At 43.7% G+C, this 17,181-nt stretch overlaps 1 protein-coding gene across 1 annotated transcript in view; it reads left to right on the top strand.

Moving 5' to 3' along the window:
* The window catches only part of GUCY1A1 (guanylate cyclase 1 soluble subunit alpha 1), a 61,096-nt gene that overhangs the window by 12,380 nt on the left and 31,535 nt on the right, over window positions 1–17,181 (top strand). The window contains exon 2 of the mRNA XM_069977866.1: window positions 16,083–16,150. Coding sequence (XP_069833967.1) covers window positions 16,083–16,150 — 68 coding nt within the window. The remainder of the gene's footprint in view (window positions 1–16,082; window positions 16,151–17,181) is intronic.

Genomic DNA, 17,181 nt, shown 5'->3' with positions numbered 1-17,181 from the left:
TTCAGTAGCAGAAAGATTTAAACAGTTTCGGAGCTCACAGCATCAAAATGAATGAAGATACCCCGAGTTCCAAAGTCCAGTCCATAGCACATCGTCCTACGTACATACAAACATACAGACCCTGCACAGAACAAGAAGAATAAGGCCTTAGGCTCTGATATACCTAGGAATGCATGCAGTCAAAACCACACCCTCATGCTTTCTCCAATAGTTGCATGTTGGTGCTGGGATTGTTTAGCAGAATTGCATGGCTATTGATGAACGGATGTGGGTATGGTTTGGAAGGCATGGGATGCAGTCTTAAAGGAAACTAACAGCAGATTAGAAGACTCTTACCTGCTCTTATGTTCCTATAGTGCACATGACACAAATAACGTAGGTTATTTTCCTACCTTCATCCTCAGCCCTGTTAAATCTTCAGTTTAATTAATATGTATATTAGATGGTTTGGTGCACTGGTCTGCAGTGACATTACTCCCACCACTCATCACTGCAGAGCACCAGATGAGCATTTATGCGGAATGTTGCGTGGACAGGGTGATAATCACACCCCCAGCACACTAAACAGACTAATTTACATATTAAGTAAGCTGAAGAACAGTGTGTAGTGGTACCGTACCGCCCCCAGTGCACCAAACTACCCAATTTACATAATACAACTGGAATTTTTTTCTAAAATGAGGCTAAGGATGAAGGTAAGAAACTACCTTCATTCTCAGCGTCCTATACAGTATATGCTAGTTTATTCCTAGCATCTAATACTCTTTCAGTAAAGTAATACTTTCTCATGTTGCTTCATATCTTTCCCCCGACTTACCTCACAATGATAATTAAACGCACATTAAATGATATGGCCTTTAACCTATTGAATGGATTCAGTTATGGCCTGTATTAGTATACAGCAGTGGAGGGAGCCTGTGGCTCTCTGCTTTGCTATAGATTTTAACCATATCTGCATAGTGAGGACTGAGATACAGTTAATGCTGGAACTTTCCCCGGTCACCAGGCATATTAAGTGGGTGGGAAGACTGGTGCTCCCCACCCACTTGAATTCTTGAATCCACAGTCTCTGCAGCAGCTGATATGGCTTCTAAGGTGATAGTTTCATCCCTGGATTCTGATATACTTGACTACTGATACCAGTAAACACTGGTGAGGAAAATTGGCAGGTTCTATATATAACTCTCATAATGGCCAGGTGAGGCTATGTTCACACATAGCGTTTAATTAGTATTAATTAGTGCTGTTTTGCCGTGTTTTGCGGTAAAATATGGCTAATTAACATGGAATAAATGCTAATTAAACAATATGAGTAAACATAGCCTGATGAAAAAAGAAACCCAGTGAGAGATAACTTGATTTGAATGTATGAGATAATAAGACATGTCCATGTAATGTAAAATGCTGAATATAATAGCTTTTCACCAAAAACAAAAAATATATATTCACATATATACAGACAATTATATATACATTAGCTCTGACTCATGGATCGAGACATGGACTTTACAATACATTTGAAGGTGTCCAGTGGTATCGCTCCGAAGATGATCCTTGATTAAAGAGGTTGTCTGATATGCATAGGATAGGGGACAAGTAAGAGATTGTGTGTCGGGGGTGGTGTTCTAACCTCAGTTCCTCACATGCCGCACTCGCGGCTGTATTTATAAGAAATAAGCCAAGCCAAGAGGACAAGTTATTTTTGCCTGGACCTCTTGTGAGTTGAGAAATAGGGCCTCATGGATTGGACTATTTACAGCAAATCTATCTGCCGCTTTATTAAATTAAGATTGCAGGAAGTTGAAGGCTAAGTCAGAACCTCAAACTCTTTGTCATGTTGCTCAATTTTTGCAGTACAGCAGTTAGAGAGTAGATGTGAAAGCAATGTCCACCTCAATCCAGAAACAAATAAACAGCTCATTACGTCATGTTGTTTTCCCATCTTCCCATAGTGCATCCTTGTGACCTCCTTTTCCCAGGTGAGCAATGCAAAAAATGAGATTCCTCATACCATCTTTTTTTTTTTTTTTCTATTGTATTTTTATTAGACATTTTACCTTTTATACAATACAAACATATAGAGACAACTGACATTCAGAAGGCAGAGGAAACAATGCCCGAAGTTCAGTCCTACATATAAATTAGTGCAATGTTAACTCGAAGGCTCCATAAGATTGTTGTTTTTAAAAAAAAAAAAAAAAAAAAAAAGGCAACACATGAATTAAACCTCAAACATTGTGTGTTCAATGAACAGCAATAATCAATATAAAATAAAGAAAAGAGGGAAAAAAAAGGAAAAAAAAAGAAAAAAAAGGGGTGGGGGTTGGTGGGGAGACAAGACAACAGAACATGAATACATAAGGGAAGGGAAGTAGAACCACGGATAATACCCTCTACAACTGCCTGGCCCGTGGGACCCTGACATGAGCTGACTCTCTTTCCGCCCAGTAAATGTCCCATAGAGACCAGACCTGTTTAAGATAGTCCAACCTGTTGTTGAGCATAGCAGTCAGCTGTTCCATATTCCTAACGTCTAGAATACGAGTATACAGGTCATTCCTGGTGGGTACTACTATTCTCTTCCAGAATCGGGCCACCAAGCATCTTGCTGCAGTGAGGATATGGAGTAATAGTTTCATGGTTTTCCGGCCTATTTTCACAGGGGGCACGTTAAATAAATAGAAAACTGGATCCAAGGGAATCTCCAAATTATTGAGTTCCTTAATCAAGTTCTGCAGCATTTCCCATTATGGAGTTATCAGAGGACACGTCCAATATATATGTTGGAGAGTGCCCACTCCCCTTCCGCATCTCCAGCATATCTTGGGTAGTGCCGGATTCATGGCATGTAGGACTTCGGGCATGTGATACCAGAACAACATCAGCTTGTACTGATTCTCTTTATAGGTCGTACATGTAGACGTTTTGGCTGCCCTATCCCATATTACTTGCCAAACAGATTGGGGCAATTGCCTCCCAAAGAGTACCTCCCACCGCGACATATATGGATATCTAATGTCGTTATCAGGGGGGGGGGGGGGACCCTTCAGGATGCTATAAATGTCAGAGATTAAACCTTTGGTGGAAACTCCTGCCTTGCATAATCTCTCGAATGCTGTAGGTAGGGAGACTGTAGTGGAAGAAAAAAGTGTAATCATAAAATGTTTAATTTGGAGATACTGATACTGTGCTGCCGGAGGTAGCTCATGATCAGCGGCTAAAGTAGAGAATGGTAGGAGGGTTCTATCTCTAGGGTTTACAATATCAGCGAATCTAAATAGTTTGCTAGCTTGCCAAACCCTAGCCATATTGCTAGTCAGACTGACCGGGAGGTCCGGATGGTACAGGAAGGAGGTCATAGGGGATTTTTTAGAAGCTAATGGAAACTTTTTTTATACAGGTATGCCATATTTGTCGAGTGTGTGCTATGGGTCCCAAGATTGGACCCTGCAAAGGCGTATTCGGGGTGGTCCATAGAAGGGAATTAGGGTGTATCGGGGCGATCCAGAGCTTCTCGAGCATCATCCATTTCGTGTAGGCTAAAGGCGCTGATCAAGCTGGGATATGGCGCAGGTGAGCCGCCCAGTAGTAACAGGTCAAGTCAGGTAAGGCTAGTCCTCCCATAGATTTAGGAGCCTGCAGGATATTCTTAGCAATTCTATGTCGCCTATGTGCCCACACGAAGCGCAGGATGGAGGTCTGGATTGCCTTCAGAGCACTCATAGGCACATGAATTGGGAGGGTCTCGAAATAGTAGAGGATTTTAGGGAGAATCATCATTTTGATTGCCGCTATGCGCCCCAGCAAGGAGACGGGTAACGTGTTCCATTTGTCCAGCAAGGACCGAATTTCGGCAAATAATTTAGGGAAATTACGCGTGTAAAGGGATGAGTATGAGTTTGTAATTTGTACCCCCAAATATTTAAGAGATACATCCTTCCAATTGTAATTAAAATTCATGCGGAGGGTAGACAGAAGAGGTTCAGGAATATTTATGGGAAGGGCTTCAGTTTTGGAGGCGTTTATTTTGCACCCGGATATATGACTAAAGGTAGACAGAAGCGCATGAAGGTTGGGGAGGGAGATATGCGGCTGGGTAACAGTCAGTAACACATCATCAGCAAATAGGTATAACTTATATTCCTTCCCTCGGATTTGGATCCCATGTATGTCGGGGTGATTGCGTATGGCAGCCACCAGGGTCTCAATGCACATTACAAAGATTAGCGGCGAGAGGGGGCACCCCTGGCGGGTGCCATTATGGATATGGATCGTACATGACATGGCGTGGGGAAATTTGACAGAGGCAGTTGGTGTAGAGTAAAGGCCCCCGACCACTCTGAGAAATGCCCCCCGAATGCCAAACGTCTCTAAGACCCTTGTCAGAAAGGGCCATCCCAGACGGTCGAAGGCCTTCTCCGCGTCGAGGCCTAACAAAAGTGCAGACCCGTGTTCCCTGTTAACTGCATCTATCAAATCTATCACTCTCCTGGTGTTGTCTCCCCCCTGTCGACACGGGACAAAGCCTACTTGATCCTTATCTATAATTTGGGGCAACCATCTCGACAGGCGGGAGGCAAGCACCTTGGTGTATAACTTAAGATCCGCATTTAGAAGAGCGATAGGATGGTAACTTCCGCAATCAGCCGGATCTTTCCCTGGTTTAGGGATTAATGAGATATGAGCATGTGTTAGTGTTGAAGGAAGTGGTGCACCTGACAGAAATGCATTGAACATGGAAAGTAAATGGGGGATTAAGATGGGAGCAAAAGTGAGGTAATACAGATAGGTAAACCCATCAGGTCCCGGAGATTTGCCCGTGGGTAGGGATTTCAAGATATGTCCCAACTCTTCCCCCGATATGTCCGCGTTCAGGTCCTCATGGGCTTCTAGGGGCAATGTGGGTAGCTGACAATCAGTGAGAAAGGAGTCAAAAAGTTGTGTACGTTCTGTGTGGTCTTCAGGCAATGCCGAATGTAAATGATACAGGCGGGCAAAATAATTTTGAAATTTCTCAGCTATGGCCGAGGGGTCATGTATCATAGTACCGTCACTGTCTCGCACAACCTGAGGTGTTTGCTGTTCAGTGTGGTCCCTCAATTGCTTAGCAAGGAGCCTATGGGCTTTATTACCTCTTTCATAGTATTTCTGTCTCGTTTCTCTATCTTATGTAAAGCTAAGCTCTTAATGCGCGCTCGAAGGCTAATAACCTTCCTCAATAGAGGCAGGGAAGGAGCAGATAGTAATGCAGCTTCTTGCTTTTGTAGTTGAGCAGACAGCTGCTCCATCATGAGGTTCCTATCTTTTTTTAGTTTGGTGCTCAGGGAGATACAATGACCTCTCATTACCGCCTTGTGAGCCTCCCACAGTACCACTGGGGACCCCACAGAACCAGTGTTTTCAGAAAAGAAAGCTAAAAGGTGGGAGGAAAGAGATTCTTTTAAGTGGGGGGGTTTTCAGGAGGGTCTCATTGAGTCTCCAGTGACAGGACCTGATGGGGGTGATAGTGTCCTTCAGTTCTAGAAAGATGGGGGCATGATCGGACCATGTAATAAGGCCCATAGAGGCGTCCTCCATATTCCTTAACTCTAAAACATTTCCGAAAAAATAGTCTATTCTCGTGAATGTACTATGGGGGGATGAGTAAAATGAGTAAGATTTGTCTCTAGGGTGATTGATCCTCCCCATATCAAATAGGGAGTACTTACGGAGCAACTTGCGGAATTCCCTTGCTAGTGCAATGGATGAGGGTGGAGTTTGTGGATGAGCCAGGGAAAACCGATCGATCTGTTCTGAAAAAATCATATTTAAATCTCCTCCTAGGAGGAGCATGGAGGGAGGTAACCGGGAAAGTTTGAGAAGGAGTCTATTTAGGAATCTAATTTGGTGGGAGTTAGGGACATATACATTACACAAAGTTATGGGAGAGCCTCTGTATGAGCCCTGCAGGATGATATATTGTCTGCCAGGGTCAGGGGTGGTGGCCGTGATCTGAATGGGACAATTCCTTGAAAGTAAAATCGCAACACCCGCGTTTCCTACTCAGCTTTCTGTCGCAACTAGCTGAGCAGGAAACGGGAAATTTGTGTTTGGCAAAATTAAAATTACCTGTCGCATCATAATGGGTCTCCTGTAGGAAGACTACATCTGCCTTAGCCGTGGAGATCTCAGTTAAGGTCAGTCTACGTTTAGTATTGGAATGTAGCCCATGTACATTTAGGGACATCAACCGTACCATTGTCCAACAGCACAGATCAGTAGCAGATCAGTAAGGTCTCGTCAGTGGTAGAACTAATAGAGTACTCACCAGGTTCCAGAGGTCAGGATCGGGCAGAGGGTGATGGAAGGAATACACCTGGGGAGGGGCAGACAAAGGACACAGACACACAGCTACTGAGACAAAGGAATACAAAAAAGAAACAAAAGTAAGTGTGGACCAGAACAAAATCTAAATAAACTAGAATACAGACTATATCTGCGTAAAGAAAACACCAAAATATATGAGCAACTATACCAGGGGAACACTGGAACTCTTTGAGTGTTACCCTGGGAAACCCAACATGGGGTAAGAGAATGAAATCTATCTATACGCAGTCTAGTAAGGCCAATCGGCTCCCTCCAATCCAACCAGGCAAGGAGGGGTCCAATGGGCCCAATAAAGTACCCCGCGGGAACAGGGGATGTGGATCTGAACTAACTGCAGGAACTATATCCGTTACACTTTATAACATTTGAAAAAGTGGCTTCAACAGAGCAGTCACTCAACCGCCAAATAAGTTTAACCTAAATATTAATCATGGCATTATATTAATGCCAGGCACATTACTTAAACCCGTTATCCTTAACCATAAAGTATCAAACCCAACCACCAACATATCGGCAATAACCAGTTGCATCAGGTAGACCAGGGCCGTCAAAGCCCGTGTGTTGAAGACATATCAAGAGCAAGGGGGTCCCTCAAAATTTCAAAAGAAGGCACATGTCATTAGAGAGGTGCAGGGCATCAGCGGGAGAAGGCGCAGGGGTGTGCTTAGAGGGTGTAGATTTTCGTTTCTGTTGCTCTACACGTTGCCACTCCAGCGGTGGAGGTCTAGGCGGCATCGGAATCTCCCAGTCCACCATGTCAGGGCATGAGATGCCCAGAGTTCCACAGAAATCCTCCAAATCAGCATAGGTGACCAGGGTCGCCGTCTGTCCATTCTTCCGAGCGACAAGGGCAAACGGGAAACCCAACCTATAGGGGATGTTGTTGTCACGGAGAACAGAGAGTAGCGGCTTGAGATGACGAAAAAGTTGTAAGGTAGTCCCTTGGTAAACAATGGCATCCTTCTGCCGTGCCTTAGCCATAATGGCTTCTTTGGTAGCATAGTCAGTGACACAGCATATAATGTCTCTGGGTTGTGTGGATGCATTTTTAGGCCTAAGCGCCCTATGCGCTCTATCTAGCTGGATAGTGGCATCTGTCGGTTGGTCCAAGATATCATTAAAGATAGTTTGCAAAATAACGTTTAAGTCCTCCGGAGTTGCTTCAGGTAGCCCTCTAACTCTGATATTGTGTCTCCTGCCCCTGTTATCAAAATCCTCCAGGTGGCGTGTCGTCTCCTGCAAATGGTTGGTAGTTAGGGAAACGTGTTTTTGGAGAGCTGAAATGTATTTTCTGGTGTGGTCATTGGCCTCCTCAAGGCGGAGCCACATGGTTTAAGTCTTTGCGAATATGTGCTATTTCAGCTCTGCAGGTCTCCTTAACTTCCGTGACTAGAGCTTGAAAATCCACTTTAGTAGGCAAGGCCTGAAGCAATGCCCTCCATTCAGGTGGCACTGAGGACGATTGTGGGTCTAGGGCCTCCTCCTGGAACGACTCAGAGGAGGAACGCCACCCCCTAGTGGGCGCTAAGATGGAAGGAGTCAGGCCATAGTCATCTTCATGTTGTGAGTGCCCACCTCCATGGTGGCGGGTATGAGCCGCCGGTCCTTTTTTAGCCGAGTTGGCAGTTTTAGAGTTTTTAAAGGGCATGGTTGTACTAGTGTCGCAGTCAGGATCAGCCCCACTATCATGCAGGTTTTCAGGCGAGCTTTGACCTGTATGCAAGTCTCTGTCAGTGAGTGATAGAGTCACCCGTTTAGGGCCAAAAAATCATAGTAATGATTGTTGAGGCAATGATAGGTGAGAGGCAGACCCAGTAAGAGAAATTGGCGAGTTTGTTTCCCTCAGCGGTGGGGTTGTTTGGGGTCTCGTTTTCTCAAGCACTGTGGTGAATGTGATGGTGGTATATCCCACCTTTGTACAGTTCAGTGGGGCCCTGTTTTAGCTGGTCTAGGGGAGGCAGAGACAGGCAAACCAGTGCCTAGAAGTATGTGAGAGAAGGTGGAGCAGTTGCCTCCTGAGGCGCTGCAGCGGTGTGTGAGGGGGCTCCTCTGTAATGGCGCCTGTGCCAAAGATGGCGCCTGACTGCTGGAGGTGTCGGCCGCGTGCTCCCAGAGAGCAGAGGTTGGTGGGCTCTGAGGTGCGGTGGAGGCTCAGTCTGGGGAGGGGTAGAACCTGCATGGAGCCTCTGTCCCTCTGGGCTGTGAGGAGGGAGTTCGCGCTGCTGCCGCTGTAGCCAAGATGGTGCCCGGGAGCTCGTGGAATCGAGCCTGCGGCTCCTGAGGTGGGAAAGTCCTGGGGCTGCAAGTTAGGTGGAGGGAGGCAGCCAGTACTCACTGTGGCCCGAGGGACAGAGGGTCCGGTGCGGTGTAGAGCTGTGCAGGAGGATTCTGAGTCTGTCCCCTCCTTGCTCAAGATGGCGGGCGCTGCTGAGGGAATCCTTAGCCGGCATGGGTTCCGGAGCCTCCAGCCACCTAAATGCAGAGAGAGACGGTGCCGGAGGTAGCTGCAGCGTTCCCCAGTCGGTTCCCCTCCCAAGGGGTGGATAACGGGTGCTGTAGGGCAGGTTTAGGCGGATGTAGCTGGCGGTAGTGAGCGGAGCTCCTCTGCTAAGCTGCCATCTTGCAGAGCAGCCAGACACGCCCCCCCCTCCTCATACCATCTTGAGCTTTCTTTAGTGGATCATGATCCAGTTAAGATGCTTCGATGTCCTATAAAGCAGCACTTCTCAAACTGTGAGGCGCGCCTCACTGGTGAGGCGCAGCTCACAGTCTGGTGAGGCGCAGGGTCCCTGTCTGTTGCCGACATCGGCACACAGCAGGGACTCCAGGATTGGTCACCAGCGTTCCCTGTAAGCTGTGCGGCCGCTCAGCTGACAGGGAGGCCCTGCGCACTTCCTCCAGCTGCCCGCTCAGCCCCCTCGTGGTGCCGCCATTTCTTTTAAATCTGGTGCACTGAGGCTCCGTACAGCCTCAGCGCACCACTGCTCCTGATTGGCCCGCCCACATGTCCATCACCGCCGGCGCCGAGCTCTCCCCCTGGGTTCCGAGTGACGAACAGTCACAGTGACAGGAGGATAGCAGCCGGACTTCCGTCTCCAAGCCAGTCTTGTGGTAAACGGCGCTGGGGGACATCACATGTGCAAACCAGGGGAAGGGGTCAGGGGACATGTGGAAAACAGGAGGAAGGTTAGGGGACGTGTGTGTCGAAAACAAGGGGAGGGGGATGTGTGTGGAAAACAAGGAGAGAGGGGGACATATGGAAAACAAGGAGAGGGGGATGTGTGGGGAAAACAAGGAGAGGGGGGATGTGTGGGGAAAACAAGGAGAGGGGGATGTGTGGGGAAAACAAGGAGAGGGGGGATGTGTGGGGAAAACAAGGAGAGGGGGGATGTGTGGGGAAAAAGGAGAGAGGGGGACATATGGAAAACAAGGGGAGGGGGGATGTGTGTGGAAAACAAGGAGAGAGGGGGGCATATGGAAAACAAGGAGAGGGGGATGTGTGGACAAAACAAGGAGAGGGGGGATGTGTGGGGAAAAAGAAGAGAGGGGGACATATGGAAAACAAGGGGAGGGGGGATGTGTGTGAAAAACAAGGGGAGGGGGGATGTGTGTGGAAAACAAGGAGAGAGGGGGACATATGGAAAACAAGGAGGGGGGGATGTGCGGGGAAAACAAGGGGAGGGGGGATGTGTGGGGAAAACAAGGGGAGGGGGGATGTGTGGGGAAAACAAGGAGAGGGGGATGTGTGTGGGGAAAAAGGAGAGAGGGGGACATATGGAAAACAAGGAGAGGGGGGATGTGTGTAGAAAAAGGCGGGTAGTGGGGTAGTTTGTGTGTAGAGGGGTCAGGTTAATTGCAGGCAGAGGGGGAACTTAACTGGTGGATACAGCAGGTGCGTTATTACTATGTAGGGGGGCACAGCACTGGACATTATTAATATGTAGCAGGGCACAGCACTGGGCATTATTAATATGTAGGGGGGCACAGTACTGGACATTATTACTATGTAGGGGGGCACCGCACTGGACATTATTACTATATGGGGGGTACAGCAGTAAGCATTATTAATATATGGGGCACAGCATAGGGAGCATTATTACTATATGGGGACACAGCAGGAGGCATTATTATTGTATGAGGGCCACAGTCGGGGCATTATTACTATATGGGGAAAAGCAGGGGATCTTACCCACATATCTAATCTGGGGGATTTAACTGTTTGCGGGGCTCTAGTGGGGGAATTTACTATTTGTGGGACACTGATGTGTCATTATTGGGGGAATTAACTATTTGTAGGTCACTAGTGGGGTTATTAACTGTTTGTGGGGCTCTAGTGGGGGAATTAACTATTTGTAAGGCACTATTGAAGGTATTAACTACTATATGGGAGCTATTATGGGAATACCTACTACTTTGACAGTGCCAGGAACACTGCACATCACTCTGACAGTGTCAGGAATGCCAAATATACAGAAATGGGGTAAGTAGGGGAGAGGGAGCTACCACAGGAAGAGGAGGTTAAGAGTAGAATCATGCTAGCGTGTGTGTGTGTCTGTCTGTTATGGAGAAAAAAATGTTGCACTTTTGGGCTGGTATACAGGTGGAGTAGTATGTGGTAATGGGTTACTGCAGTTGGAGCAGTATGTATTTTCTGCACTGTGTTGGTGGTTTACTAAAGGTGAAGCAACATTTATTTCTGCACTTTGGTGTTGTTTTTAAGCTGCTCTGGGATATAATGTGCACTACATGGCGGTATCATGTATATCATGTATATGTTTGTTGGTGAGGCCCGAGCATCAACATGGATTGCTGGGTGAGGCCAGAGAACAAAAAGTTTGAGAAGCACTGCTATAAAGACCCTCTTGGAACAGAGGTCAGCATGGGCGCTCTGACCAGTCTGTGTCTATGCAGCCCCAGAAGAAGCAATCTGTGAAACACTCACAGGCATTTATGAAGCTAACACCTGTGTTGTACGAAAACTGTGCACATTTCGTTGTCTCCGCCAGTCACGCAAAAGAGGTTGAGAGAGGGCAGGGCAGTGAATGCAGTTTCTCACAGAGGGGGGATGTGAGATGCCAGTCCTGACAAATCGCTCTGTTCAAACACCTGACATAGTAATTTTGTACAGCTGTTTCTTCTCTCCTCTGGGGACACACCAGATAGGCTAGTCTTTGCTACCCGTGTACATGAATGAGTTTTTGGGCATCCACGGCCTTGTTGCTGGTTCACTGGTTGTCCTTCCTTGGACTTACCACTGCATACCAGAAACACCTCACTACACCTGCTAAGTTGGAGATGCTCTGACTAGTTGTCTAGCCATTGCATTCTTGCCTTAGGGTCCTATTACACGGAGCGATTTTTACCGATTAACGACTAATGATAAATGATCGCAAGCGAGATTGTTTATCGACAACCTGAAATCGTTCACCATATTACACAGAATGATGGTCGTTAGTTACGATCATTACTACAATAGTTATTGCGATCATTACTATGATTGTTTACTCCTTCTGATCCCAGCAAAACAATGAACAATGTGCAATCACACGGAACGATTATTGAATAAATGCAGAACTTTAGCGCACAAATGGGGAATTACAGTGAACAATTAGTGATAATTTAGGGTTCACATTTAAATCAACGATCAACGATCAAAGTTGCCTGCAATTACACAGAACGGTTATCGTCTAACCCCTTTGCCTCTTCAGCCTGTTTTGGCCTTAATGCCCAGGGTCTATTTTTCAAATCTGACCTGTCTCTCTTTATGTAGCGATAACTCTTCTTTTAACTATCATGGTTATTCTGAGATTGTTTTTTCGTGACACATTCTTCTTTATGTTTGTGGTATACTTTGGTTGATACACTCAGTAGTTTTTTGTAAAAAAAAAAAAACACCCCATTTGCAGAAAAATTAGAAAAATTCTCTTTTTCTGAGAAAAATAGTTATGTCACATGAACTAATTATTACTGCAACATCTACAACATGTCTACTTTATGGTGACATCATTTGTTGAACGTTCTTTTACTTTTTAGGATGTTACAGGGCTTTGAAATTTTGCAGCGATTTTTCAAATTTTCAGGAAAATTTCAAATTCTGATTTTATTAGATACCAGTTCAGTTCTGAAGTGGATTTGTGGTGCCTGTATGTTACACCCATAAATCCCTCCATTGTAAAAACTGCACCCCTCAAAGTTTTCAAAGTAGCATTTTATAAGTGTTTTAACTCTTTAGGTGTTTCACAGAAATTCAAGCAAGTTGGAGGGGAAATTTTAAATTTTCATTTTTTTGGCAGCTTTTCCATTTTAATCAATATTTTTCCTCTAACACAGCAAACCACTCACTATTTATTCCCCTTATTCCAGTGTTTCTAGACATCCCCTATATGTGTCCGCAGTGCTTCACCCGACTCACAGGCCGCAGACATGACAGAAGCCTTGTGTATTTTTGGGGTCTTTTCCTATTTCAGATTTTTTATAGCAATTATATCATGTCACAGAGATGGTGTACCATTGGTGTCTAAATGGGTCAGTGTATGGTTTGCCCTAGTGTACTGACACAGCCCCGCGGTCACTACAGTACACTAGCGCAAACTTTTAAACCGCCTAGGAGCTCCCGACATCATAATTAATCCTGATGCCGGGAGCTTCCAGGTCCGGTCCACAGAACACTGACCGTGTACGGACAGAATTCTGCAGATGTATGAATGACCCCTTAGTTGTTATGTGGTGTAATGGGTGGTGGTCATGGTATTGTGATAATATGGTACATGTTTTTGTTCTATCCCCTATTAGTGCTGTTCTGAGGTCACTTAGGGACAGAGGGTGGAGGCAGGGAAAGCATGACGTTTAGGAAACGTCATGTTGCAGGAACTACCTGCTCTACATGACGTTTCCCAAACTTCATTTTGCGGCAAGGGGTTAAATTCGAACGATATAACGATTTTTCGCACGATAATCGTCCTGTGTAATAGGGCCCTTACACCTCACACTTGCTGATTTTTTTTTTTCTGCTTCTAACACATGAACTTCACGAACTGCCTGTTTACTTTTGATGCCTAATACAGGGGCCACTGTAACAAGACAAAGTTTTTCCCTTCGCTTGTGGCTTTAATGATTTGGCTGATAGGTGTGTATATAGAATTATATAGTCTTTCCTACACTTAAATCCTAATTACCAAGCTCTTGTTTGCTGCACTTTTCTCCTGATGTTAAACAGTGGAGTCACTTGACAGCAAATTATGCCATTTGGTAATTACATGAAAGTAATGATGTTAATATTTGCATGAATTCTCCTCCTGAACAACATGCTTGACTGTAGAGGTTAAGCAAAGTAAACAACATTTAGTATTTGTGAGTGTCATATACTATTATTTTGTTCTTTACTAACAGCTAATTACATTTTGAAAAAATCTCTTTAAGGACTCATTGATGTTTGATTATTGTAGAAAAAGGGGGATAGCGTCCCGCCACAAAAACACTGTTACTGCCACCGAGTGAACTCACCGGTGTATCTCTGTACACACCAAAAACAAGCAGGCTAGAAAAAGATAAGTGAAGAGAACCTCAAAGTATACAGCATACTATGTCTAATTTATCGTATATGAGTGTAATTGTAGAATTAATGAGTATTTAGTAAACACAAAAAACACAATAAAATCAATGAAATCATAGCAATTATAAAATCAGCAAAGAACCAATAAAATCGGCAAAGAAAGCTCTTTTAAAAAAACCAATGAATAAAAATTGTCCATAGGATCAGTGTCCATATCATTAATGTCCAATAAAACTAAATTCATGTGTCAACACGTACGGAAAGCCCTATTGTTGACACATGAATTTAGTTTTATTGGACATTAATGATATGGACACTCATCCTATGGATAATTTTTAATTATCGGTTTTTTAAAAGACTTTTCTTTGCCGATTTTATTGGTTCTTTGCTAATTTTATCATTGCTATGATTTCATTGATTTTATTGTGTTTTTTGTGTTTACTAAATACTTTTTAATTCTACAATTACACTCATATACAACAAACTAGACATAGTATGCTGTACACTTTGAGGTTCTCTTCACTTATGTTTTTCTAGCATGTTTGATTAATGATAATTGAATACATGTTTATTATAATAAAACAATCCTAAACGGTAATGCTGCATTTACACGAAGCGATAATTCGCCCAATCGATCATTTAACGATTTTGAAGCAACAATTTGGTTTTTATACCGATCAGCGTTTAGACGAATAAATAGTTAAAAAATCGTATGAAAATTTGTGAGAAAAATTGTTAATGCGATCGTTTTTAAGATCGCTTAAACCCATCTTTTACATAGGGTGAATCTTTGAAAGACTGTTTACTCGAAACGATCTGCGAATTTTTAGCGAGCGATGAACGACGATTTGAGAACATGTTGAAAGATCAAACTGAACCGCTTGATCGTTTGCTGTGTTTACACGGAACGATTATCGTTCAAATGCGATCGTTATTGCGAAAATTCGAACGATAACCGTTCCATGTAAACGCAGCATAAAGCTGTCTGATATAGCAGTAATTGGCAGGGAAGGTTTTAGCAGCATGGCCTTTTGAAAGCAAAGTACAAAAAAAACCACTGCAAAATATTCAGGCTGTTATCAATAAGATGGCAGGCATGTGGTCAGTTTCAAATTTTATTTATTTGCTGCTATTATTACCAGCATTTTTTTAAACCTAAACTAGTAAAAAAAATTTAAGACTAAACTGTTAGACTTTCATTCACATGGCCATAACTTTCTTTATTGTAATTATTTGCTTAAATGTATTAGATTAACCACTTTTTTGTCACTGTTTAATACATAAACTGTAATAGAAAATGGTTTTTATTGCATTTTTGTTTATGCTATATTAATGTAACTTTATTTATTGTGAACATTTTTAGCATACATGATGATTTTAACCAACACATAAATTAGGGTTCTAACAAGTATTTGTTCATGAATAACTGTGCTGTGGAAACCGGCAGTTTAGGCAGACCGCTAAGAGGTCCTTTACCTGACCCTGCGCTATCTGCCTATATAAGGTGTAAATGCCAGTCCTCCCAGACTTAAAGGAGAGGTCTGGCAATTTCTAAAAGGAGCAGGGGGGGAATGTATTACATGTAGGAACTTACCTCTCTCTGTGCCCATAGTGAGCATCGGGACCAGCCTCTGGACCCCCTACGGGATCCAGGATCTCCGGCGCTGACATGTCACAACCTGGCTGATGGACTGGACTCAGCCAGGTTGTGACTAAGGCGGGTCACCGCTTCAGTCACTGATTGGCTGAGCAGCCAGTCCCTCATCACATCATCACAAATCAGGAGAAAATGCCTTCCAGCGAGGCTGGTCCCGCTGCTTACCGGGGACCCGAGGAGAGCTTCCTACTTGTAATCAGTTTCCCCCCTTCCCCTGCTGATAGATAACAAGAAGGAAGTATAAATGTTTCTCAGTGTTCAGATATGTACACCTGTGTATACCCTCTATGTACACGTACCTATGTGTTGTAGGGTCTGTGGCCGCAGAATTGTATATTATACAGTAAGTACATAGGAAACAAAAATTCAAAAAATAGTGAAAATAAAAAAAAGACATATACAGACCAATGTTTTTTTCTCTGTTCCTTTTCACCAAGTCATTGTTAATTGATGATGATTGCCATCACTATGATGTAGCTTATTTGCACTGTTTGGCTTGTTTCGCAGTTTGAGAGGCTAAATCTTGCCCTTCAAAGAACAATTTCAAGACACAAGACAAATTATAGCACCAACAGGTGAGTTACAATTCCACACTCCTATGTGTTCTAGAAGTAAGTAATGTCTATAACAATTTCACATTAGCAGTACAGGAATGTTAAGCAATAGAGTCATTGTTCAGACCTTTACCGTACGCCTGCTGTTCTCTAGTGTTTTTGTTGTAGACAGGCAGGATAAAAATAGTCCTGGTTAAGTCCTCTTAATTCTCCGAATGATGACCTGTCTGTCAAAACCATCTGAGCTAAAACTAATCATATTAAAAAGGGGCCAGCATGTTGAGCGCTCGCACAATTTTGCAGCTGCTTCAACCATTCACCACACTCTATAAGCATAATTGTGGATCTAATGAATCATAATGTACGTGATGGAATATTTTGAGTGCATGGCTCTACAGTATGTGTTGGAACCATTTCAAATACTTTGTTGTTAACTTGAGGTATGTGAAAAAATTGATTTTTCTTTTACTTAACCTGTGTGGGAAGAATATACCGTATAACATAAAATTGTATTTTACATATACTGTTGAAGTTTTCCTTTCAATTGAATGTGACATATCAGAAAATTAAAAAGTCCAGCAGTCCTGGTTTCTATTAGGTGACTAACAAAGCAATCAAACCAATGTCCACATCCTTGATGTTATCACACGTATGAAGTGAAGGTTCCAGAAGAAACTGATGCATAATGTTGATTAGGATTGCTGACAGAATTAAAGAGGTGTTCTGAAGTCAAGATACATACATCCTTGAAGAATACATTGACCATTTTATGGATAAATGACATATCTAAAAGCAATCACCCCTCGTCACAAATGCAATAAAAAATAGCATGTTCGTCCTTTTGTTGTACCTGAAATATCCATTAGAAAAAATGTCCAGATTCTCTAGCATTTAATTTCATTCAACACCCACACAGTGTGCACATTTTTTCAGAGTTTTATAATAAGATGATCATAATTAAACATCAAAATATCAAATGCAGTGTCCACAGTGTTTTCTAGATTAAAAGACTCCCATCCCAGAGTTGCTTTCTCTGTAAACGTATCTACATA

Source organism: Dendropsophus ebraccatus, chromosome 7, assembly GCF_027789765.1.
Source record: "Dendropsophus ebraccatus isolate aDenEbr1 chromosome 7, aDenEbr1.pat, whole genome shotgun sequence".
In the NCBI taxonomy this organism is placed as follows: domain Eukaryota; kingdom Metazoa; phylum Chordata; class Amphibia; order Anura; family Hylidae; genus Dendropsophus; species Dendropsophus ebraccatus.
The sequence above is the reverse complement of the archived record's forward strand: the minus strand, read 5'-3'. Positions and strand labels throughout refer to the sequence as shown.